Below are 26,131 nucleotides of genomic sequence, written 5' to 3'. Positions count from 1 at the left end.
ACCCCCACAGCCCCTGGGGGAAGGCAGATCCCAGGGCCAAGCACCCACCTCTCTCTTTGCAGGTAGTTCCCAGTCCTGGGAGAGGCTGAAGGCGAAGCAGCAGAGAACACTGGAGGGGAGGAGGGAAGAAGGTCAGTTACCTGCAGGTCGGTTCTGCCCCACTCCCCAGGCCACCAGGCCGGGGCTGCAGAAGCCCAGGGTGGAGGGGGCCTCACCGGAGCTCGCACTTAATCTGGACCCAGCCAGGGCTACGCAGGAAGGACCAGGGCTGGTACCACTTCTCCACTGTCGGCAGGCTGGAGCAGAGCACCTCCAGCCACAGGTGCAGGACCTGCTCGCTGGGCACAGGCAGGGATGGGGCTATGGACCCGATCCTTCGAGGACCACGGGGAGGCTCTGCCCTCCCCTGCTGGCCTGGGCTCTTGGTCCCTTCCCTCCTCCTCAGCTGACCCACCCCCCTCCCTCTCAGCTGAGGCTCCGCAGCATGGCCCTACCCCAGCTCCTCTACACCGGGAGACACACTCGGCCCACTCCCCATGGCCCCCAACCCATCCTCCCACAGCTCTTTCCTCTCTGAGATTCATCCACTGCTGGTCCAGGATTGGGGTGCACACTTGCCAGCCTGGTGGGCCTGTGGCCATATTCCCAGCTAGTCTTGGGAACCTTTGCACCTAGGCAAACCATTTCTCCTCCCATCCTGCCTCGGGTCGGAGCAGCCTGGAAGGCACATCCAGCACCACGTTCACTCTGGCTCAAGTCTGAGCCTCAGGCAGGCGCCCCTCTGTAGGGTCTTGGGGCAGCTGCACGTCTGGTGAGCCCTTTGCCCTTCCCCCGGCCACAGAGCAATGGCTGGTCTTGCGCTGGAGGACAGCCCCTGTAGTCACCCCTCCCACTCTCTCTGTCTACCCAGCTCCTGGGCCTGCGGCCCGGCCTGCCACTCCTCCGACTGCGGACAGGCAGGGGCCTGCAGCAGGGACTCACTTCAGCCCCACGCAGATGAGGGAGCGGAGTTTGACGTCCATTTGTGCGTGCGCAGCGTCGTGGGTCACATTCACAGACTGCACAGCCTGGGAGGGCATAGCTGTCACTCAAGTGCCCCTAGCTGCCAACCTAGGAGGCCTGTCCTGCCCACTAGCCTGCTTACCCGATAGAGCAGCTCCTCTGGAGTCAGGACTTTGCCATCTTCATCCAACCTGCAGGGGGCCCAAAGCTGCCAGTGCTTCCCCAGTGAGCTGGGCTCCAGCCACTCCCTGCCCAGGGCTGCCCAGGGGACACAGGGTGGGCATCGAGGGGCCTGCCTACCTATATGTCTTACACAGCACCAGTCGCGAATACACCGAGTCGAAGTCTCTCTCAACTTCCCTGCTAGCAGCCTGTGGGGGCGGGGGTGGGGGGTGGCAGTGAGTGTCAGGATGATGGTAGGTGCCAGGTCAAAGCCACAGGGTCCAACTGAGCTCATTGCCACTCTACCGGCTCCTGCGCCTGCTCCGCGGGGTCCAGGGGCCCAAGGAAAAAGGATGGGGCTAGGGACCCAAGGTCCAGCCACCAACTTACCTCCTCAATAAACAGCCAGGGGTGGCAGGCGCCCCCAAGCAGGGACGGCTTCTTCAATCCATGCTCCAACAGGGCCTTGAGGGCCGGGCAAAGGGTCCCTCGAACAAGATCTGTGACCCCCTCTGTCACAGCGTCGTCCCCCGCGATGGAATACTGATGATGGGGGATGGGGTCTGAGAGGCCCTGCCCCATGCCTACAGCCAGACATCCTTTCCCCATCCTCAGAGCCCCCGCCATGAGCCAGCCCATGCTTGGGACACAGGCCCTTGCCGGGGTCAGGCAGCAGCAGCTCCCGGGCACAGCCCTGCTTGCACCCTCTTACCTCTTTACTCCGTTCATCCAGGACTTCCACAAACTTGGCTGGAAACCAGCCTGTGGGAAAAGCAGGGCCCTGTGAGGCAGACAGCTGGTGTCCCAATATGTCCCCCCAGGGGGCTGAGGGCACACAACAAGAGGAGGTGGCAAAAGGCACCCAGCTTCCCTGCTCAGCCCGCCTCCCCTCCTCATCAGAGCGCGGGACCAGGCCTCACCTCTCAGGCCGTTCAGTTCCCCGACCCAGCAGTGCTCATCCTTCTGAGAAATGATCTGCGTGGAGGAAAAGAGGAGGAAATAAGGCCCTGGATGCCTGGGCCCAGCTCCTGGCTCACCATCTGGCCCCCCTGCCAGCCAACGGAAGCTCTCGGAGGGGTTGTCGCCCTTGGCCTTGGGCCAGCAGGTGGCGCCACCTCCTGACCGGCAGGCGCTGCCCCACGCACCGTGATGATGTCATTCTTGCGGAAGCCCAGCTCATCATCGTCGTGCCGCTCAAAGTCCAGCAGGGCCTTGGCCCGGCGCCGGTGGCTGCGTAAGCAAGCCACGTAGTTCTCGTGGTCCCGCTGGTGGCTCTCCATGCTGTAGTCTGGGGTCAGCTCCTGCCAGGGCGGCAGAAAGTCTCACCAAGAGGGAGGTGCCTCAGCCTGAGAACCCTCATCTACCTGCACCCCCTCCTTACCACCTCGGCATGGGCTGGGGAAGGAAAGACCCCAAACTGAGCGTGGTGAAAGGCCTGGGAGCCCAGGACTCACCACACTGCAGTTTCTCGGGTCTGTGCACTGGAAATGGCGAGCCAGGCACAGGATGGCTTCCCGGAGGTCGGCCACCAGCCCCGTCTGCTTGATGTTCTTGGCCTTGAGTGCCTCCAGGCCATCCTCTCCTGGGAGGTCCAGAGAACTATGGCAGCGATGGCCCCTGCCTGGCCCCCTCCCAACTCTGAGGAAGGTACTAAATTCACACCGGGTACATGGCTGGACGGCCCTGGCCTGTGACCCCCGCCTCACCGTGGCGGTGAGCACCACAAGTCTGGGCTCAGCCCAGGGCTTGGCTGCCACGGCAGTTCTCACCGAAGAGCAGCGAGGTGATGCCAGACTTCCTCCGCTGCGTCCTGCGACGAACCACCTGCAGGTGGGGACAGCAAGTCACTGGTAGCCCTGGTCAGGCAGAGGGCACCTGAGCACCAGAGGTGGATAACAGCTCTTCCCTGCAGGCAGGGCGGCACCTCACTTGTACTCCCTCATCTGAAAGGGCCTCTGAGGGTCAGAAGCGTATTGTCAGTTCAAAGCTTGGTCTGTCCTACACCCAACAGCACAGTTCAAAGCCGAGATGCACGAAGGCCAAGGCGGTGGATTCTCCACAGCTGTGGTCTGAATTGGGCCATGTTGGGCCCTGGGGGCTGAGCTTGGCCAGAAGCAGCAGAGCTGGGAAGGGCTGCTTCAGGGACCACCGTGCTGTGGGTGAGGTGGGGCCTCCTCCCTCGGGGCCCACCTGGGAGAGGTTGGTGGCGGCGCCAGTCCCCAGGAGCTGGCCCTGGTCTGCGATGAGGTAGGCCAGGTGCTTGCGGCGCTGGGTCTCCACGGCCGCCTCGGTGAGGGAGCCGGCCAGGCGCATGGCCACCCCAAGCAGCACCTCTGCATCCTCGATCTGTGACGGTATGTCTGACAGTGTGTTGAAGATGGAGGCTGAGTTCTCTGACTGGATCAGCTCCTCCTCCTGGGCCATGCAAGGGAGGGAATGGGGACACGGGGGTGTCACTGTGCTGCACCAGGCCTGTGAGCTGACCCCAGCCACCATCCTCAGGCATGTGTGACTTCCCCGATCAAGCTGGGCACAAGGAGTCCCCTGGTCCCAGGGGTCCCCCTCCCTAGGAACCTCTCAGTGGGGCCAATGCTCAGGCCGCAGCACTGCAGGCTGGACCCCTGCAGCCCCCAGAGAGGCGCTAGGACAGCTGGGTCGGGCCCACAGGGCTCCCCTCCTCTGGGAAGCAGGTGGCGTGGCACCTTGAGGCGCAGCATGCCCAGCGCGGCCTGGAACAGCACCAGTGAGCCCTCGTAGAAGAACAGGTCCCATAGGCGCAGCAGTGGCCTGATGTGCACCACACTGGCGAAGGCCGTGAGGAACCAGTGCAGCGTGATGAGGGACAGCTCTGCGGGCACAGAGGGAGCCCCTGCGGCTGGGACCGGGGACAGTCGGGACCGCACAGCCTGAGGGGCGTGAGCCGGGGGGGAGGCGGAGGGTGGCTCTCCCAAAATGGCAAGAGGCCTTGCCCACTCCAAGGGGAGACAGGAGACAAAGTCTCAGGGAACACTGGGGACCAGGGCAGTGAAGATTGCATGCTGGGCCCACGGCACGGCCACTGTCAGAGGAGCTCCTCCCTCCCAACCATGGTGGCCAGCTGCCCTGTCCTCTGCTGGTGGTGTCCAGAAGCCCTGGTCCCTGAGCCAGGGCATCAGGACCCCGTGAAGACTGATGCTGGCTCCTACCAATGTCATGCTCCTGGAGCAGCTTGTCCAAGCGAGGCAGGTACTGGACGATGAGGTGGCGCAAGACCCGCTGGTCTGTCTGGATGCCCAGCAAGGTAGCGCTGAAGTAGGAGGCAGGGAGCAGGTCCTCGATGACGGCACACATCATCCAGAAGGCGTCCTCTTCCTCCAGGAACAGCAGGAGGCATGCAGCCACCTGGCCAAGGCAGGGGGACGAGGAGCCTCTACTCAGGTCTCCAGACAAATTAGGAGACGCACTCCTTCTGGGGTCCTCATGGACTGCACGCCACCCTCAGGGCTGGAACCACCATGTTTGGCAACCCAGCTCCTCCTCGGGGACTCCCGCCTCCCGTCCTTCTGCCCTGGATGGGGAGCCCCCTCACGTGGGACCTGGAGACACCTCTGGGGACCCCTCCCTCCTGGGGAGCTCACCATGCCTGTGCCCTGGCAGTAGCCGATCTCCGGGTAGAGCCAGGCCAGGGCTCGGAGAACCCTGCGCAGGCGGGGCACCCCAATGCTGCCCACGGTGGCAAAGCAGGCGTTGCCAGGCATGGTGCGGAGCAGGTCCTTCTCGATCTGTTGGCAGCCCCCCCCAACAGTGAGAACTGTGAGCCCCCTCCCTCTACGCTGAGACCTCATGAGAGAGGCTGGGAGAGACCTGTGCAGGACAAAGCCAAGCAGGGATGGGGAGTCCTCATGCCCCTGTCAGTTACCTTCCTCCCTGCAGGATCAGAGCCCAGCCAGTGTGGAGCTGATTCCACCAGATTCAATGGGGGATCTTACAAAAATAAATTAGATTTGTGGGCCTCAAGCCAGAACTACAGAATAAGTCTCTGAAATAAGGCCTGGAAATCTGTATTTAAAACCTGCAGGCGATCCAGTGGGCACCTGCGTCTGATGGCCTTTCTGCCAACTCTCCCTGCTGCTTACGGAAGACCCAGGTGGGAGCAAGCTTGCCCCAGGCACACTTCTGGGAGAGGACTCTCCAGAACTGCCACACACTGCCGCCTGCCCTGGGCCACCCTGCCCTCCTGCAGGTCCGCAGAGCACCTGGCCAGAAGATGCTTCCAGAAGGGCCCCTGTGCTGCCTCGCCTCACCTGTTTGGCAGCGATGGTCTCATCGTTGGAGCTGTTCTTCACAACTTCTCGGTAGCCCAGCTCGGAATTCCTCTTCTTCTGTAGGGCCCCAGAGAGCCGCATCCATAGCTGAGGGGAGGGGCTGCCATGAACACTCAGAACTGTGGGACACCTGGGCCCGCCGGCCGGCTGCAGCCCCACAGCCCTTCACCTGTGGCCTCATGCTGTGGGGGATGCCAGCCAGCACCAGCGAGCGAAGCTTCTCCGAGCGTGGCAGAGAGACAGCAATCTTGTCCCAGGTGAGATCCCCCACGTCATGGTTATGGGTGAACTCCAGGTGGGCCTGCCAGCGCAGCCTCTGCGGAGGATCCTCCAGCAGAGACACACCCAGCAGCTTGCTGGGACCAGCCTCGGCACCATCTGCCGGGAGACAGCCAGGGGCACTGTGGGGGGCAGGCGGAAGAATGACAACTCCCTGCTGTGTTCTCCAGAGCAGAGGACCCTGGGCTTCAGGTCAGTGTCCAAATCTTGTCTCCAAAATCCAGAGCCACATTCCAAGCAGTTTCCCACGGCTCTGGCTGCACATCCCACAGGCATCCCGACCAGCAAACCTCACTTGCATGCCATGTCCAGCCCCTGAGCAAACCCTGCTGGCTCTGCCTTCAGGATGCAGCTGACTCCCACCACTCCCACCGCCTGCAGCTGCTGCCGGAGCCCAGGCCCTCGCTGCATCTGGATGGCCACACCGCCTCCTCCCTGCCTCCCTAGGCTGTCTCCACAGGGAAGTCAGAGCACCCCTTCTAAGACCCACGTCAGACAGTCACTCTGCTTAGGGCCCTGCAGCACCGCCTGCCCCACTAGACATGACGCCTGTGATAGGCCGTGGCCTGCCTGGCCTGGCCTCCTGTGGCCTGGGCTCCTATGGCCTCCTGCTTCTCCCTCTGCTGAGCTGTGCCCACCCAATCCACCCTGCCCCCCACCTCATCTCACACACACCCACCTCCCCTCTCCTCCAGCCCAAGATGTCTCACAGCTCTTCTCGCCCCCACATATGATACATTTGTCTGTTTATGCCTGGGAACTCCATGAGGGCAATACCACCTTTGCTTTTGTGTGAGGCACTGGGGACGCAACAGCAGACAGAGGAACATGGTCAGCCAGAATGCTGGCAGGGATGCAGGGCTCTTGCGGCCCTGGGCAATGCTGGCGCATGTCAGCCCTCGCTCACCACAAAGCCACGCCTACAGCCTTGGCCTTCTAAACCTTCCCCTTTAGTGAATTTACATGGAGTGCAATGTGTTTTAAGTGTACAATTTGGTGAGTACCAACCGACAAATGTCTAAACACTGTCCCCCTCAAGATAGAGAATATTTCCATTAGACTAGACAGTTTTGTGTGTTCCTCTGAGGCCCAGCTTCTAACTTCCTAGAGAACAAGGAAAACTGTCAGAATTGGAAATACGAGTGACCTGAAGATGACTGGTTTCAGCCAATTAAAATTCTCCAGTCATAGATCCTGGGTTCTGGCAGATGGCTTTCCCAATACTCTGTTCGGGAACCACCAGGTGTATTTACAGTAGAAAACAATGAGAAAACCCTAGAGGTCCACTTACAGAACAGTTGTTATAAAAATACTACAGTAAACCATTATAATGTGATATTATGCAGCCACTTTGAAAAATATGCTTTTAAAGAGGTCTTGAGTGACAGAAAAAATGCTGACAGTATAATGCTGAGACAGAACAGCAATATAAAAACGTGTTTGACAGAATCTTAGTTATGAAAGTATAGACACAAACACATACAGAAAGCCAGGAAAGGAGCACACTAAAGCGTCAGCAGTTACCTTCAGGCGGTAAGCCTGCAGGTTGATTTGCTGTAATCCGTACACTTTTCTCTTCTCCATTTCTCTACAATGAACACTATCACTTTTATGACCACGTGGAGAACATCAGAGGTCTCCATCTACTTCTAGCACGTCGCCCTCAGATGCAACTGTGGGTTCTCCAGGGCACACCTCGCGGCTGTGTGCTAGGAGTCCCCGGGCGGCAGCCCTCCCCGGGGACACCGGGGAGAAGGCGCGGGCGTTTCATCCTACCTCCCTTGTCCGTGCGGAAGCCGAACTCATCGTAGTCGGACTCTGGTTGCTCCTCCAACTCTTCCTTCTAGAACCAGGATCAGGAAGGGTCGGCTGCGTCACCCCCAGTGTGGGACCACAGGTTCTAGAAGACGCCACCCGCACTGCTGCCTGAGATCCACCCAGCCTTCAAAGCCCAGGCCAAAGGCCACCCTTCCTTGGAGCCTCTGGTCAGTACTCAGCTACAGCAGCCACTGCCTTCGTAAACTCCCCAGCACTGTCCTGTCCCCCTCAGAGGGAGGAGTAAGATCAAGGAAGGAAGCACGTTTCATGCACCTCTATGTGCCCACAGTACTGAGTGCACAGTGCCCGGAGACTTCCCCCAGCCTAACCACCGAGTCACAGGGGAAGTGGAGCAGACACCACTGCTGGCGGTGGCCTCTGCCCTGAGATACGGCTCCCAGGAAGCTGCTGCAGGGAGTCCCCTTCAGCGCCACAGTGGGGGCAGAGCCACTGGTGCCTGGCTGGTAGCTGCTGTACCTGCGTGTACTTGGCCAGGATCTCCTGGGGCCACATGCTTGGAGTCAGGGCTGAGAAGGGGCCACTGGCAGGAGGGATGTAGCTTCCTAAAATCGAAGATGACCAGGAACAAGAGATAAAGAAAATGCTGACTACTTGGTAAAATTCAAGTTGGGATCCCCTCCCACTGAACCCTGCAACAAGGGCACCAGAGGTAAAGGGACCACACCACCTAAGGGGGGGAGGCAGGGGACGGGACCTGGAAACGGGCACCTTTCTGGCAGAAAGAACAGGAAAAGCAGCATATTACAAAACATAACCAAATATCATCTCCTTGCCTCTTCCTCCACCTAAGAGCAAGGATTTAAATGCTGGAGGGAGCAGAGAGGACGGATTCAGGGGAAGTTGGAGACCTGAGCGGAGAAGACAGCTGTAGAAACCCCAAGACGCCCAGAGAGGACCTCTTCCTCTCTCTACCTCTCACCCGATGCTCTGTGTGACCCTCAAAGGCATGTGAAAAACACATGGGCCCACTTCCAGTCCACCAGGGGGTTCTCCTGGGCAAGAACCCCCCGTCTGGATGGCCTCTCCCCCCATCACTGGCCCAGGTGCCGGCCTCCCACCTGACATCATGCGGAGAGGCAAGGCAAGTCTCCTGCAGATCCAGCTCACAAGTGGCCTAGTCTAGTATCCTGTGGCCAGATGGCTCCTCAGGCTTCAGCTGGTCCAGAAACATCTGCCCTGGTAGGAGAGCGGAAGGTCATTCTCAAGCAGCTCCTCTCCTGGGAGTCTTTCCAGCCACGGCTCTGATTTTGTGGCCAGAGGCAGTGGGCCACCACGACTGGTCAGGGAAGGAAGGAAATGGTCTCCAGTTCTGAACGTGTCATCCAAGAGAGGATACACAGGGAGGACACTGCAAAACCAACGTTCTTAACAGCTCTGAGCTCAGGGGAGTGTCCACTCAGTTCCCCTCACTATTAAGGGAGGAGAGGATCATGCATACAGACTTCCCGATGCCCTACACTCAGACAAGTGTTTCCCCACCAAAACCTCATCAAATAGGCTTCCTTGAGCCAGAATCTCTAAGGAATCATTTAAATAGAACACAACTTGTGATCACACCTCTAGTCGCCTCCACGCTGACAGTGCCCTTCACCAATCAGCTCTACTTCATTTTCCACTAGCCTTACAGCTAGGAAACTGGAACTGTAATCTAAGTCTGTCCTGTCACTGTTGAAATCACTGCCTCTCTCCCTTTTGTGTCCCCTTAAAAAACAAGGACTCAACAATAGAAGTGCAAATAGCCCAAGTAAAACATGGGAAGAGGATTTGAATATACATTCCTCCAAAGGAGATACAAATGGCCGGAGAGCAGGTAAAAAGGTGCTTGACATCACTGGTCAGTACGGACATGCAAATCAAAACTACCACGAGACCCCACTTCATGCCCAGTGAACATGGCTACAACCGAAAAGGCAGACAATAATAAGCGACGATGAGGACATGGAGAAATGGAGCCCCCCTCAGACACTGCTGGTGGGATGAAGAGTGCAGGCAGTGCAGCCACTTTGGAAAACAGGGCTCGTCAGAGAGTTAGACACAGAATCATCAGATGACCCAGAAATTCCACTCCTAGTTATTCACCCAGGAGAAATGAAAGCACATGTCCACACACAAACCTGTACATGGAAGTTGTAGCAGCATTATTATAGCCAAAAAGTAGAAACAACCCAAATGTCCAACAGCTAAAGAATGGATATACAAATGTGTGGTATATTGCTCAGCTGTAAAAAGGAGCAAAGTACTGATAATGCTACAACACAGATGAACCTTGAAACCATTAGGCTAAGTGAAAGAAGCCAGTCACAAAATATGGCATGAGTCTATTTAAACAAAATGTCCAGAAGATGCCACCTCCACAGAGACAGAAATGAGGTCAGTGACTGCCGAGGGCTGGGGTGAGGGCCTCACAGAACGACTGCTAATGGGGTTTCTATTTAGAGAGGCGAAATATGTTCTGGAGTGGGTGGTAATGGCTGTGCCACATTAGGAAATATGAAAACCACTGAATTACACACTTTAAAAATGATAGGTGTTATAGCATATATATCTCAATTTAAAAAAAAAACAGGAAAAAGCCATCAACTGGGGTATCAGCACTAGAGGCTTTCTCTAACTTTCTAACTTCCTATTTCCAGCCTGCTCCTATTACAACTAGAAAGACTATTATCACCCACTTGAGCTTAACAAAATGCAGTTTGGGGAGTTTTCTCAGCCCTTTTATGAATATTAAGACTTTTACTTCTAACTGTGGAATGAAATGCTTTACTCCATGAATAAATGTGGGGTAACAGTGACGGTATGTGCTTGAGCTATTTAGGACAAGATGCCTTCTGATTCTGGGAACTGAGCTCACCTAGCTCGGACCTCTGCCACTTCCCAGGCGGCGGGAGTGCAGAGGTGCCAGCTGCTGCCCGGCCCCGGCAGCTTGGCCTCTCCGTGCTCTCCACCACGGAATCCTGCTGTTGGGGGTTCTGGATAAGCCTGAAGGGTCAGGTGAATGAGAAAAAAACAAAAAAAGGAAAATCAAATCACCACGTCAAGGGAGCTGAGACGACACCACCCCGTGGACCCTAACATGAGCACATGCTGAAAGATGGGCAGTGAAAGAGCCCAGTTCTCTTTAAAGACATTTGCGTATCTGGGGGCAAAAGAGTCATCTTGTAGATCCTAAGGGCAGCTCAGTTGGGTCACCAACCTCTCCTCCTGCCCGCAGACACACCTGACCATGTGAAGTTTGGGCTAAATGCCCATCATGGAGGCTTTGGTGCCGAGAGAGAGCCACTCCCTCCTGCTTCCAGACAAGCCCTGCTGAGACCCAGATGGCAGAACCCACTTCCCTGACCGGCCAGCCACCCCAGGCTCACTGTTTTGGGTGTACTAAAAGCCTTGCGATATTGCTGATGTTCATGTCACAGCCTGTGAAAGTGACAATTTCATATGGCTCAATGTGATACATGCCAGTTGAGATCATGAGAAAGACTCATCCTCAGAGGCAGGGAATTGGCTGTTTCTTCCTCAAGGCCAGAGGAAGTGTGAAGGAAGCAAGTGTTACTTGTAGTAGAGCAAATGAGCTGCTGGCTGTGGAGGACTGAGGGCCTGGGAGGACACTTCTCAGTGAGCAGCACCCCTTCCTGACCTTAGCTTGCCTCCTAGTCATTCATTCGCTCAACAGACAATTCCTGAGAGCCACCACGAGCCAGGCGTGGTTCTACGGGCTGAGAGGCAACAATGAAAAGCAAAAGTCCCAGCAAGGACTTTACAGGAGTCGATGAGCGCAAACACAGCTGTGCTGGATCCGGACGGTCCCGGTACTGTGAGAGATAAGCAAGGTCAGAAGAGGGTGGCTCTGTGTGTAAAGTGGTTATGAAAAGCTCTTTGAGGATAAGTGACATCTTAGCAAAGACCAAAACTGACGGTGAAGGATCGAGTCCTGTGGCTATCAGAGGGAAGACGATCCAGCAAGTGCAAAGCCTTTCAGACAGGAACGTGCCTGGGGGCTGAAGCAGCAGCAACCAGGGGGCAGGGGCGGGGGGGGGGAGGGGATGGGGGATGGGGAGAGGGGTAAGAGGAGGGCAGGGGGAGGCAGGGGGAGAAGAGGGGGAGATGGGAGGAGGGGAAGCGGAAGGGGCGGTGAGAGAAGGGAGGGAGCACGGTGGGAGACGCAGGGGTCTGCTGCAGGCTTAGAATCTTATTCTCAGTGAGCTGGGACCTCATAGGAGGGTCCTGAGCAGAGATGAGCCGAGTCTGACTTAGGTTTGATAAGCTCTCTGGTGGTTGTGTCCAGAAGGCTGCAAGGCAAGGGGTGGCTCCCGTGGGACTAGTGCGAAATGGTGGGATTCAGCATGTATGTTGGAGAGCCCCTGCAAGGAGTAAGTGAGCCGCGTCTCCCACGGACTGCCCTTGGGCCTCTGGGTTCCCAGCAGGATACTGCTAGGCTAGGTGGGCAGGTTTTGCCTGCCGCTAGTCACTATGGAAACCTTCCTGAAAGCAGTGGTCAGGTGCTGGGGGAAGCAGCTGAGGTGGCCATGTCCCTCGCTGCCCAGCTGCTCACAAAGAGAGAGGGTTCTGAAAGTCAGAAACTGTTGAAAAACAGGATTGAGGCAAGCAACTCTGCGGCTCCCCAGAAGGACTTTCTGAAAACTGATTCACCTGCTCACGGGGGCCACTCTCCTCACTCTGCCTCGGGTCTATTCTTCCCTACTTTGCCAATCCTGCAGTTTCCTAAAAGACAAACTTTGTTTACAAAAGCAAAGATCATCAGGTGTCACGGTAAATCTGTATGTGTTTGGGGGTGCTCCCGAGAGACAGCAAGGAGACCTAACCTCTCATCCACTGGGCCTGCGATCCTGGCCATGGCACCTAGTTTTCTTGGCAAGACACTGGGGCTGCAGCTACAACACAGGCGGTGCCACCCCTGCCAGGGGGCACCAAAGCTGTGTGCAGCAAAGCAGCAATACTTGTGCTTGAAGAGGCCTGTTATCCTGAGGAAATGACAGGACATGGGAAGTTACTGATACGTAACCAGGAGAGTGAAGTGCAGAGCCAGGAACGTCCAGAAGGGCTGGAGTAACCCGGTGATGTGCTACTGCAGGTGCTTTGAAAAGTAAAACCTGAAGGGTCCCCACCAGTAAGATGGCAAATTTCCGGCTTCTCTTGGGGGTCCTCGGTTCCCGCCGGCGCCACCTGAAGCCCAATCACCTCTTTCCCCCCTCCCAATCCCAGCACCTAGCCAACAGCCACCAGCCCCATAGAAGTAACACCACAATCACCCAATGCCCCTTCCTATATAACCCAGCACCTTTCCCTAATAAAGCGGAATTCTCTGGTGAATTGCTGCTGTGTGTCGCTCCTTTCCTTTCATTGGTGCCGAAACCCGGGAGACGGGACACCCCAACTGGGCCCCGTCTTCCCCCCGACACCAGCAACAGCTTGCCCTCGTCCTCTTTTTCCGGCGCTGCCTCATCACACTCACCACTCCTCTCTGGCCTTTAGGTAAGTTTTTCCCCTGGAGTGGGCCACTCTTCCCCGAGCTATCGCAGTGCCATTGACCGTGATCGTCCGGCAAGGCCCTGACACTCGGGGACGAGGAGGGAACTCTCCCGGCCTCAGGCCTTCACGGCTGCGGCGGACCCTTAAGCCCCCCTCCAACAGCCATAAACGAGGTGACTCCTTTGCGGATAAGAACGCTCCCTTTCCCCCCCCCCCACCTCCTTCTGTTCTGTCTGCTGAAATCTGTTCTGTCTGCCGAAAATTCCTAGCGCTAGCTACCTCGTGACTCCAGCAAACTGCCTTCTTAGGGAAGTCTGGGTGACGACCCACACTTCCTAAGAAATTCCGACTCATGTACGAGTTTCCGCAGACCACCAAGGATCATCGGGGACGCCCTTTGTCTCCTTGCGGTCTGCTTCCAGTCCAGGGATCTCCGTTCGTCTTCCCCTGTTTGTCTCCTTCTCTGTCCTTTAGCCATGGGAGCCTCCTCATCCCTCCCTGAAAGTTCACCTCTTGAATGCCTGCTTAAGCATCTGGCTACCCTCTCCCTGACGCCTGATATAAAACCAAAACTTCTCCGTAAATATTGCTCCCAAGATTGGCCAACATACCCCCTAGACAATAACAACCAATGGCCCGCAGGGGGAACTCTTGATCCTAACATCACTTGCAATCTCTTTAACTACTGCCAGCGCCTGAAAAAATGGAAGGAGATTCCCTATATCGAAGCTTTTCCCCTCCTAGCTCAAAATCCCAGCCTCTGCACCACCTGCTCCCAGCCCCAAGTTCTCGTAGCCTGCAAGCCGTCTCCCTCCCCTCCACACACTCCCAGTCCCTCTTCAATTACCTTTGACCCGGCCAAGAGGCCTCCACCATACAGACTTCTCCCTTCGGCCCCTCCCCCTCCTACAACCCCTCCACCCTCCGCCGCTGCTGCCTCTTTCCCACCACGGAAGCCTTCCGTCCTCTCCCTTCCCCTTCTTCTCCTACAACAGCCCCTCCCCCTTCCTCTACTGCCGCCGCTGCCTCTTTCCCCGCAGAAGCCTCCCGTCCTCTCCCTTCCCCCTCCTCCCCTCCCTCCACCACCATCTCCTCCCCCACCTCACCCCCTCCTCCTCCGTCCCCCTCACCTCCCCCCTCCCACAGATCGAGCCTGAGCCTTTCAGCCCCCCTCTAAGTTCCAGGAGCCTCCTCTGTCTTTGCCCCCTCAGACTCGGTCCCGAGGGCCTCCCAAAATTATCGCCCCCCCTCCGGGAAGTAGCAGGATCCAAAGGCATCGTGCGCGTTCACGTCCCTTTCTCCTTAGGAGATTTGGCCCAACTAGAGAAACGCCTAGGTTCCTTTTCCACTGATCCCACAACATACATCAGGGAGTTTCAATAGACCCTCCAGTCTTACACCTCATGCATCATGACATTTTCATGCTCCTGGCCAATACTCTGCTCCCTGAAGAGCGTAGACGAGTTTGGGACTTCGCCCAAATGCACGCTACCGAAACCCACAGGACTGACCCCGCCTATTCCCCTGGCCCCACTGCTGTCCCCAAACAAGACCCACACTGGGATTATAACACCACCGTGGGTCTCCGCTCTGGAGATATTTTTGCCTCCTGCTTAATAGCAGGTCTGAAAAAGGCAGCTCGTAAAGTGGACAATTTTCAAAAACTCCAAGACATAATTCAAAAGAGAGACGAAACCCCCTCCGAGTTCTTAGACAGACTCACTCAAGCCCTATTACAGTATACCAGCCTGGACCCAGAAACACCTGAAGGAAGACATGTCCTTATGACATACTTCCTAGCTCAAAGCTACCCCGACATTAAAGCTAAACTCAAAAAGTTAGAACAGGGCCCCGCTACCCCACAGACTGAGATCCTAACAGTGGCCTTTAAAGTCTTCCATAACCGGGAGGAGAAAGAACGCTGTAAACAAAAGGCTGATCAGGCCAATTTCCAGATGTTGGCCCAGCTGATAAAACCACAACCTGGGCGCCCCTCTACAAACAAGCCCCCGCCAGGAGCTTTTTTCAAGTGCGGAAAAGAGGGACATTGGTCAAGGGCACTCCCCTCCCCCAGATCTCCTACCACCCCATGCCCCAGATGCCACAAAAAGGGCCACTGGGGGTCTGATTGCCCAACCACCCGAAGGGGAGGCTGGATGAACCCCCATCCTAAGCCCGCCATAGTGGGGCTGGCAGAAGAAGATTGACGGGGCCCAGGGGCTTCTTGCCCGACCATTTCCATCACCAAACAGGAGCCCAGGGTTACTTTAACAGTAGACGGTCGCCCCATCTCCTTCCTCCTAGATACAGGGGCCACCTTCTCAGTCTTGCGAGAATACCGGGGCCCTACCACGCCAGCCATGACTCCTATAGTCGGGGTACGAGGTAAACAGATTTTCCCATTAAACCCCCCCCCCTTTTATGCACAATCCTAGACAATCCCATACCTTTCTCCCACTCCTTCCTGGTTATGCCCCAGTGTCCCATCCCTTTACTAGGACAAGACATCCTTTCCCTCCTCCACGTTTCCATAACTATATCCCCTCCCACAGCCCCCAGTACTCCCTTTCTGATGGCCCTCATAGCCAACGACCCCCCTCTACCCAATGAAAGCTCCGGTTCCGCCCTCATACACCCTGTAAATCCCAAAGTTTGGGACATTACAAGCCCCTCCGTGGCCCTATGTCCCCCTGCCTCTATCAAATTACGTGACCCCTCTCAGTATATCTGTCAGGCCCAATACCCCCTAACCACTTCAGCCCTCATAGGCCTTCAACCCATCATTCAAGATCTCTTAAACAAAAATTACCTCAGACCCACTCACTCCCCATTTAATACCCCCACATATCAGCTGTTAAAAAAACCAACGGATCTTTCCGCCTTGTCCAAGACCTTCGCCTTATCAACATGGCCGTTGTCCCTATCCATCCCTTAGTTCCAAATCCATACACCCTTTTATCGCAGATCCCTGCCTCAGCATCCCACTTCTCAGTCCTAGATCTCAAGGACGCATTTTTTTCTATCCCTCTAGACCCCTCCTCCCAAGAATTTTTCGCCTTCACCTGGACAGACCAATGCACCAGACATTCTGAACAACTTACTTGGACAGTTTTGCCACAAGGCTTCTGAGATAGTCCCCATATTTTTGGACAAGTCCTAGCTCAAGACCTCAAACAGTTTCATCATTATCACCCCGAGTCCACTTTATTACAATATGTAGATGATCTTCTACTCTGCAGTCCCTCGTGGGAACAGTCTCAACTTGACACTGCGTCTCTACTTAACCTTCTAGCTTCCAGAGGTTACCGGGTATCCCCCGTCAAAGCTCAAATCTCTTCCCCTTCTGTCACTTACCTTAGATTCCTTCTGTCTCAACAAAGAAAGTCCATTACCTTAGACAGAAAACGACTCCTCGCTGACCTGCCCGTTCCCAAAACCCAGACAGAAATCTTTTCCTTTCTAGGCCTGGCTGGGTATTTTAGAGCGTGGATCCCTAACTTCTCCCTGTTGGCAAGACCCCTATACGACCTCAGCAAGGGCCCCCCTGAAGAACCATTATCATCCTCACCCCGACACTCCTTCATTAAGCTCTGTCAAGCCCTTGTGGAAGCCCCAGCTCTCCATCTCCCTGATTTGTCAAAACCCTTCTCATTATACATTCATGAGAGGTCCAGTCAAGCTCTAGGAGTCCTAGGCCAATATTATGGCCCATCCTTTGCCCCAGTAGCTTATCTCTCCAAGGAATTAGACCCCACAGTTCGGGGATGGGCCCCCTGCCTACGGGCATTAGCCGCTGGACAGCTCTTGCAGAAAGAAGCTCATAAACTAACATTCGGAGCGCCACTTACCATTCTGTCCCCACATCACCTAAAAGATCTCTTAACCTACAAAAGTTTACAGATTCTCCCTCCCTCCAGACTCCTGACCTTACTATCCTCTTTCCTCCAAAATCCAGACATTTCTTTCCTCCCCTGCCAGCCCCTGAATCCGGCCACTCTTCTTCCTCTGCCCGACTCTCCTCACACTCCCTCGCATGATTGCCTGGAACCCCTTCACAACTTCCTTCCGTGCCACTCCACAACCTCCGAAAGAGCCCTCTCACACTCCGACCTCATCTGGTTCACTGATGGGTCCTCCTTTAAACATGAGGGCACCCACTACGCAGGATACGCAGTAGTGTCCCTCGAAGATGTCACTGAGGCACGAGCCCTACCCCCCGGTACAACCAATCAGCAGGCTGAACTCACTGCAGCCACCAGAGCTTGCACTCTGGCCCGGGACACGTCTCTCACATTGTACACTGACTCCAAGTACATATTCCACATTCTCTTGTCTCACGCGGCAGTATGGAAAGAAAGAGGCCTCCTCACCACAAAAGGAAATTCCATAACTAATTCAGCCTTAATTACTAAACTTCTAGAGGCTTCACAACTCCCGCACCGACTAGGCATAGTCCACTGCAAATCACATCAAAAGGATGACTCCCCCGTTGCAAGAGGTAACAACAAAGCTGACAGAGTAGCCCGGTCAGTTGCCCTATCAGAAGACACACCAGACAACAATCCGTCTGCCCTTGCGGTTTTAGCCTTATCACAAGACACCCTCTGCTCCCAGGACAAAGAGTCTCTCTTCCGCCTTTTACATGATCTGTTCCATCCCAGCCCCCAATCCTTGATCCATTTTTTACAATCTTTTTTTCCTCTCTCTCCTGAAGACAAAACCCTACTTAACCAAATCACCTGCAAGTGCACCATCTGCCAACGCACTAACCCTAATACCCCCCTCAAGGCCCGACCCTTCCTGGCTCATCAAGCAAGGGGTAATGTCCCCGCTGCAGATTAGCAAATAGACTTCACTAACATGCCCCCTGTATGGCGTACCAGATACCTACTCGTGTTAGTAGATACATTTTCAGGATGGGTCAAAGCTTTCCCCACCACTAACAAACGAGCGTCCGCAGTTGCCTCTATCCTCCTCACCCAGATCTTTTCTAGGTTCGGGATGCCCACTTCCCTCCAATCAGATAACGGCCCTGAGTTCACTGCCCAAATTATCCAGAACCTCTCCAAGTCGCTCTCGCTCCCCTGGCATTTACATTGTCCTTATCGACCACAAGCTTCGAGAAAAGTAGAAAGAGCCAATAGGACTCTAAAAGACATCCTGACCAAACTATCTCTAGAACTACACCTTGACTGGGTTCGCTTACTTCCCTTAGCTCTACTCTGCATTCGAGCCCTCCCAAAGAAACCTTCCTTCTTCTCGCCCTTTGAGATCATGTATGGCCTCCCGATTCTACCCCCGGGGCTCCCTTCCCACAAAGGACCAATTCCTCCCAATATGGCCCTTCCACTGCTCTCTCTCCTCCGCAATCAATTGTGGAAATATCAGGATTGGCTCCTTCCTGATCCATCTGCCTCCCAAAATCCTCCTGTCTTACAGCCCGGCCAACTAGTGTTTTATAAGCCACCAGAGGATCGGCCCTCTCTCACCCCAAAATGGGAAGGTCCACACCCAGTTATTCTCTGCACCCCCTTGGCCGCCAAGCTCTCACTGCCTGATAACTCTGTCACCCCTTGGATTCATATCTCCAGGTTGAAACCAAATACCCAGGACCGACCTTCTCTGGACACCCAAGACCCATCAGTCACAATCCAGAGTCCTTCGGATACAGCCCAAGACGCTGTCTACTCTACCACGCCTCATCCCTCTGATCCCTTGAAGCTCCACATCTCCCGTGCAACCCCTTTGCCATCCATACCCGAATCATGACTTTTTCCTCCTTTACTGCTCTCTCGCTTTTTTCCCTCATTCCTATTGTCTTCCCTGCCACCCCAGCCTCCTTTGTATGGCGATTCAAAGTCAGACAGACTTACACACAGCATCAAGCAAAAGTTACTGCCCTCATTGCCACATCAGACTGCCCTCTGAAAAGCTGCTCTGAGCCTTTATACCTCCACTTTCCTCCCTCCACTGAAGTGTTCACTAACAGCTACCTTTATTCTCCCTACCTCTGCTTCCTCTATGACCAAAGACAAGCCTATAGCAAGCGATGGCAAGACACCTACGGGGGATGTCCCTACTGGTCTTGTGCCATTCACTACATGGGTGACTTCCAGTACCCACAGTATTACTCCTCCAACCGTTTCATGAAATATCCCAACGGCTCATTCTCCTTATCAATCCCAGATCCCTGGGACTCTCGATGGGCCGCCGGAGTCACAGCCTCAGTTTACTACGGGGGGTCCTCGACCCCCACGGTACCCTTCATATCTCTCGAGAGTATGTTCCCTCTCACTCCCAGATCTCTCAAGTTGCATCAGATAGCAGACATTCCGAGAAAGTCATTATCCAAACTCTTGATGGCGCCTCTTCATCTTATTCCTCCTACTCTTGGTTACAGTTCGTTCAAGACACCACCATCTTTCTCAACCACACCCTCAACACCGCCAATTGTTTCTTGTGCGCATCACTACAGCGCCCACTGCTGGCCGCCGTGCCCCTTAATATTTCCAACTACTCCTTCCATGCAGAAGGACAACCCCTCTGCCCCCTGGCAGACATACCCCTATGGGAACCAGAATACGCAGATAATCTCACCATCCACCACTGTGTAGGCCCAACTCCACTCCCCTCCAGCGCACTTCACTGCCTCTCTATCTACACCCCTACCTCCGGCTCTAAGACTTTTACACAACCGGGACACTTCTTTTGGTGTAATGGCAGCCTTTTCAACTCACTGCCTCTCAACTCCAATACACCCTGCATTCTCGTCACCCTAATCCCACAGCTTACACTTTACAGCATGGCAGAATTCCTTGAGCTCCAACCTCCCTTGCACTCGCGCACAAAAAGGGCTGCTTTCCTTCCCATCATGGTCGGTACTTCTTTAATCACCTCAGCCATTGGGGTGGGGTTTTCGGGAGGAGCCTTGGGTCACTCTCTATGGGCAGTTAGAGATCTCGACGCCAAACTTGAGGGAGCCCTGACATCCACTGCCGATTCCCTAGCCTCTCTCCAAAGACAAGTCACTTCGCTAGCTAAGGTCACCCTTCAAAACCGGCGGGCCCTAGATCTGCTTACAGCCGAGAAGGGCGGCACCTGCGTCTTCCTCCGGGAAGAGTGCTGCTATTACATCAACGAATCCAGCATTGTAGAAACTCACCATGACATCACCAAACTCACCGACCTTGCCTCCAGCCTCCACTCTGCTTCCAATTCCAACCCATTCTCTTCAATACTAACAAACCCCCTCCTTACCTGGGTCTGGCCCATTGCAGGCCCCATAATAGTCATTCTTCTCGCCTGTCTCTTCTTACCCTGTATAATAAAGTTCATCAAATCCCAAGTCAGAAAAATCTCTAATCAAGCTTTCAACCAGCTTTTACTCAGGAACTACCAGCTTCTGGCCACAGAAGATCCCTCACCCTCACGTGACCTCCTCACCACATGCTGAGATGGACCCCTCTCTCCACTGGAAACTGTTCCTGGAAACAATGGCCGCAGACGCCTGGCTCCTGACACCCATATCCTCTTGGCACCATTAGAATCAACAGGTCCTCGACCTATGGTTACAGGGAACCTTCATTGATTTCCAACCTGAAGAAGTCCACATCTACTCATCCTTACTGTGGGGAGTCCTATCAACCCTTTCCTCCCAATCCTCAAACCCTCACTCCCTTCTCCACCCCTGTTCAGCAAGAAGCAGTCAGAGAGAAAGCAACGTCCACAACCCCATAGAGGAGAAAGGGGGGAATGAAGGGTCCCCACCAGTAAGATGGCAAACTTCCAGCTTCTCTTGGGGGTCCTCGGTTCCCGCTGGCGCCACCTGAAGCCCAATCACCTCTCGCCCCCCTCCCAATCCCAGCACCTAGCCAACAGCCACCAGCCCCGTAGAAGTAACACCACAATCACCCTATGCCCCTTCCTGTATAACCCAGCACCTTTCCCTAATAAAGCGGAATTCTCCAGTGAATTGCTGCTGTGTGTCACTCCTTTCCTTTCAAAACCTGACAACAGATGTTCAATGGGATATGAACATTGTATTGGAAAATGAAGGGAAATATATGTCCTTTTTTTGAGGTAGGGTACACAGATATGGGGGATCTTCCTGGTTACCTGCCTGCTTCCTCTTACTCAGGTACCTGTGAAGGTGTGTGGGGTCCACCCGGCCCTCGCGCCTCTCATTTGGAGCCCTTCCTGGCAACCTCATACCCTGCCAGACTGTCTGTAGCTATATGACTGCTTCCTCAGCTGACACCTTTCACCCAAGCTCCACATGCCTGTTTCCAGCTGCTCCCTATGCCAACATTCTCTCTCTCAAGACAAATCTCGTTCCTGTGTCCCCTTTGTAACTCTCTCAATGGCTTTTCCTCCTCACAGCATAAGGGCCACATCCTCTGACAACACAAGTTCTTTCTGCTCGGGTTCTACTCCTGTTTTCTCATCCCCATTTTGCATATACACTATAGTCATGCCAGCCTTCCTACATTGCTGACCAAATCTCTCCATTCTTGTGTCTCTCAACGTCTTATCTGCCAGACAGAATCCTAGTCATACTCTAAGACTCAACGCAAATGACATCTTGTCATACTAAGAAGCCTTCGGTGATAGCCAGCCTCCAAAATGGCCCCAAGTGATTCACACCCTTGCACAGGCCCTCGCCACTCTGAATCACTGCTAACCTCTCTGACCACAGAGCATGACAACAGTGACTGGTGAGGCTTCCAAGGACAGGCCAGTTGTAGCATTGCAGTTTCCGCCTTGGCATTTCTTTTTTCTTTTTTCAGGTTAAAAATTTTTTTTTTACTTTGGTATCATTAATGTACAATTACATGAGCAACATTATGGTTACTAGACTCCCCCCATTATCAAGTCCCCACCACACACCCCATTACAGTCACTGTCCATCAGCGTAGTAAGATGCTATATAAAATCACTACATGTCTTCTCTGTGTTATACGGCCCTCCCGTGCCCCCCTCCCATTATGTGTGCTAATCGTAATGCCCCTTATCCCCCCTTATCCCTCCCTTCCCACCCATCCTCCCCAATCCCTTTCCCTTTGGTACCTGTTAGTCCATTCGTGGGTTCTGTGAGTCTGCTGCTGTTTTGTTCCTTCAGTTTTTTTCTTTATTTTTATGCTCCACAGATGAGTGAAATATTTGATACTTGTCTTTTTTCCACCTGACTTATTTCACTGAGCATAATACCCTCTAGCTCCATCCATGTTGTTGCAAATGGTAGGATTTGTTTTCTTCTTACGGCTGAATAATATTCCATTGTGTATATGTACCACATCTTCTTTATCCATTCATCTGCTGATGGACACTTAGGGTGCTTCCATTTCTTCACTATTGTAAATAGTGCTGCAATAAACATAGGGGTGCATCTGTCTTTTTCAAACAGGGCTGCCGCTTTCTTAGTGTAAATTCCTAGAAGTGGAATTCCTGGGTCAAATGTTATTTCTATTTTGAGTTTTTTGAGGAACCTCCATACTGCTTTCCACAGTGGTTGAACTAATTTACATTCCCACGAGCAGCGTAGGAGGGTTCCCCTTTCTCCACAACCTCGCCAACATTTGTTGTTGTCTTTTGGATGGTGGCCATTCTTACTGGTGTGAGGTGATATCTCATTGTGGTTTTAATTTGCATTTTTCTGATGATTAGGGATGTGGCTCATCTTTTCATGTGTCTGTTGGCCATCTGAATTTCTTCTTTGGAGAACTGTCTGTTCAGATCCTGTGCCCATTTTTTAATTGGGTTATTTGCTTTTTGTTTGTTGAGGTGCATGAGCTCTTTATATATTTTGGATGTCAACCCTTTATCAGATCTGTCATTTATGAATATATTCTCCCATACTGTATAGGATGCCTTTTTGTTCTATTGATGGTGTCCTTTGCTGTACAGGAGCTTTTCAGCTTGACATAGTCCCACTTGTTTATTTTTGCTTTTGTTTTCCTTGCCAAGGGAGATATATTCATGAAGAAGTTACTCATGTTTATGTCCAAGAGATTTTTGCCTGTTTTTTTCTAAGAGTTTTATGGTTTCATGACTTACATTCAGGTATTTAATCCATTTCGAGTTTACTTTTGTGTATGGGGTTAGACAATGATCCAGTTTCATTTTCTTATATGTAGCTGTCCAGTTTTGCCAACAGCAGCTGTTGAAGAGGCTGTCATTTCCCCATTGTATATCCATGGCTTCTTTATCGTATATTAATTGACCATATATGTTTGGGTTAATATCTGGACTCTCTATTCTGTTCCACTGGTCTGTGGGTCTGTTCTTGTGCCAGTACCAAATTGTCTTGATTACTGTGGCTTTGTAGTAGAGCTTGAAGTTGGGAAGCGAGATCCCCCCTGCTTTATTCTTCCTTCTCAGAATTGCTTTGGCTATTCAGGGTCTTTTGCAGTTCCATATGAATTTTAGACCGATTTGTTTCAGTTTGTTGAAGAATGCTGTCGGTATTTTGAAAGGGATTGCATTGAATCTGTAGGTTGCTTTAGGCAGGATGGCCATTTTGACAATATTAATTCTTCCTACCGAAGAGCATGGGATGAATTTCCATTTGTTAGTGTTGTCTTTAATTTCTCTCATGAGTGCCTTGTAGTTTTCATGGTATAGGTCTTTTACTTCCTTGGTTAGGTTTATTCCTAGGTATTATATTCTTTTTGATGCAATTGTGAATGGAATTATTTTCCTGATTTCTCTTTCTGCTAGTTCATCATTAGTGTATAGGAATGCAACAGATTTCTGTGTATTAATTTTGTATCCTGCAACTTTGCTGAATTCAGATATTAGATCTAGTAGTTTTGGAGTGGATTCTTTAGGGTTTTCTATGTACAACATCATGTCATTCGCAGTGACAGTCTGACCTCCTCCCTACCAATCTGGATGCCTTTTACATCTTTGTTTTGTCTGATTGCCGTGGCTAGGACCCTCAGCACTATGTTGAATAAAAGTTGGGAGAGTGGGCATCCTTGTCTTATTACCGATCTTAAGTGAAAAGCTTTCAGCTTCTCGCTGTTAAGTATGATGTTCACTGTGGGTTTTCGTGTATGGCCTTTATTATGTTGAGGTACTTGCCCTATATACCCATTTTGTTGAGAGTTTTTATCATGAATGGATGTTGAACTTTGTCAAATGCTCCTTCAGCATCCATGGAGATGATCATGTGGTCTTTGTCCTTCTTTTTGTTGATGTGGTGGACAATGTTGATGGATTTTTTAATGTTGTACCATCCTTGCATCCCTGGGATGAATCCCACTTGATCATGGTGTACGATCCTCTTGATGTATTTTTGAATTCAGTTTGCTAATATTTTGTTGAGTATCTTTGCATCTGTGTTCATCAAGGATATTGGTCTGTAATTTTCTTTTCTCGTGGGGTCTTTGCCTGGTTTTGTTATTAGAGTGAGTTATTAGACTTCATAGAATGAGTGTGGAAGTATTCCCTCCTCTTCTATTTTTTGGAAAACTTTACAGAGAATGGGTATTATGTCTTTTCTAAATGTCTCATAAAATTCAGCGGTGAATCCTTCTGGTCCAGGGTTTTGTTCTTGGGTAGTTTTTTGATTACCGATTCAATTTCATTGCTGGGAATTGGTCTCTTTAGATTGCCCGTTTCTTCCTGGGTCAGTCTTGGAAGGTTGTATTTTTCTAGGAGGTTGTCCATTTCTTCTAGGTTATCCAGTTTGTTAGCATATAGATTTTCATAGTATTCTTTAATAAATCTTTGCATTTCTGTGGTGTCTGTTGTGATTTTTCCATTCTCATTTCTGATTGTTTATGTGTGTAGATTCTCCTTTTTTCTTAATAAGTCTGGCTAGGGGTTTATCTATTTTGTTTATTTTCCCAAAGAACCAGCTCTTGGTTTCATTAATTTTTTCTATTGTTTTACTCTTCTCAATTTTATCTATTTCTTCTCTGATCTTTATTATGTCCCTCCTTCTGCTGACTTTGGGCCTCATTTGTTCTTCTTTTTCCAGTTTCAGTCATTGTGAATAGACTAATTTGGGACTGTTCTTCCTTCTTTAAATAGGCCTGGATTGCAATATACTTTCCTCTTAGAACTGCCTTCACTGCATCCCACAGAAGTTGGGGCATTGTGCTGTTGTTTTCATTTGTCTCCATATATTGCTTGATCTCTGTTTTAATTTGGTTATTGATCCATTAATCAGTGGAGCATTTAGGAGCATGTTGTTAAGCCTCCATGTGTTTGTGAGCTTTTTTGTTTTCTTTGTACAATTAATTTCTAGTTTTATACCTTTGTGATCTGTGAAGTTGGCTGGTAAAATTTCAATCTTTTTGAATTTACTGAGGCTCTTTTTTTGGCCTAGTATGTGGTCTGTTCTGGAAAATGTTCCATGTGCTCTTGAGAAGAATGTATATCCTGCTGCTTTTGGGAGTAGAAGAATTACTATTTTAATAGTTGGCTCTAGAATGCTTCCCTTAGAGGGGAGTTGATCTTTGGGAAAATACCTTAACAAGCTCCTTAAAGGTGGGAGGTAAACCTTGAAGGCATAGATTAGAAGAAAGGAGAGATCTATCAATTGCCTTGCATAAGAAATTAATAGAAAACTGGAGGCAGAGAAGAACAGAAAATAGAGAGGGTCTGGACTGTAGAGGAAAGAGGAAAAGAAGTCCAAGGACAAGGGAAGGAGTTGCATACTACAGAACAAAGTGACCCATAAGCCACTAACTAATCCTCCCTGTGTCTGAGGTGGGGAGGCCTGGGGACTACAGAACAAGTGCCTCTTCAGAAAACGACAGTTTAAAATCCAATTTACCTTATTGTGTTTACTAGGTAAGAATCTCTTTGCCATCCCCTGTCTTCGGTAAAGCCTACTCTACTGTAAGTGACTTGAGGATGATTTGAGGGAAAACCAAAGATTTGAAAGTAATTTTCACTTTATAGGCTGTTATGCAGATTTAATGAATTAAATTTGAAAAATCTGGAGGAGGGTGCTGGAATTCTCACAGAATGTGGGATACAGGGTTTGTGTCTATAGTATTAAAATTTTCAATATAAATGCTTTCAGCTGATAATTTAATGCCAGTTTT

General features: G+C 52.2%; 1 protein-coding gene across 12 annotated transcripts in view; it reads right to left on the bottom strand.

The window, feature by feature from the left end:
* The window catches only part of SGSM3 (small G protein signaling modulator 3), a 52,375-nt gene that overhangs the window by 638 nt on the left and 25,606 nt on the right, over nt 1–26,131 (bottom strand). For 2 of the 12 annotated variants that reach the window (XM_037006909.2, XM_073213911.1), the window contains exons 2-22: nt 10,438–10,565; nt 8,645–8,762; nt 8,043–8,128; nt 7,524–7,590; nt 5,638–5,846; nt 5,448–5,555; nt 4,782–4,925; nt 4,350–4,545; nt 3,867–4,012; nt 3,355–3,579; nt 2,934–2,988; nt 2,619–2,746; nt 2,310–2,465; nt 2,085–2,139; nt 1,877–1,926; nt 1,555–1,707; nt 1,303–1,373; nt 1,145–1,193; nt 982–1,067; nt 216–338; nt 49–109 (exon numbers count right to left, since the gene is read on the bottom strand). In XM_037006909.2, the coding sequence (XP_036862804.1) occupies nt 49–109; nt 216–338; nt 982–1,067; nt 1,145–1,193; nt 1,303–1,373; nt 1,555–1,707; nt 1,877–1,926; nt 2,085–2,139; nt 2,310–2,465; nt 2,619–2,746; nt 2,934–2,988; nt 3,355–3,579; nt 3,867–4,012; nt 4,350–4,545; nt 4,782–4,925; nt 5,448–5,555; nt 5,638–5,846; nt 7,524–7,590; nt 8,043–8,128; nt 8,645–8,654 (2,178 nt within the window). In that variant the 5' untranslated portion in view covers nt 8,655–8,762; nt 10,438–10,565. Of the gene's footprint in view, nt 1–48; nt 110–215; nt 339–981; nt 1,068–1,144; nt 1,194–1,302; nt 1,374–1,554; nt 1,708–1,876; nt 1,927–2,084; nt 2,140–2,309; nt 2,466–2,618; nt 2,747–2,933; nt 2,989–3,354; nt 3,580–3,866; nt 4,013–4,349; nt 4,546–4,781; nt 4,926–5,447; nt 5,556–5,637; nt 5,847–7,523; nt 7,591–8,042; nt 8,129–8,644; nt 8,763–10,437; nt 10,566–12,233; nt 12,284–26,131 lie in introns of those variants that run through there. The other 10 variants (XM_037006908.2, XM_037006911.2, XM_073213912.1 and 7 more) reach the window with 9 other exon arrangements.

Source organism: Manis javanica, chromosome 10, assembly GCF_040802235.1.
Source record: "Manis javanica isolate MJ-LG chromosome 10, MJ_LKY, whole genome shotgun sequence".
NCBI lineage: Eukaryota > Metazoa > Chordata > Mammalia > Pholidota > Manidae > Manis > Manis javanica.
Note: the sequence above shows the minus strand (reverse complement) of the source record. Positions and strands in the feature narration are given on the sequence as shown.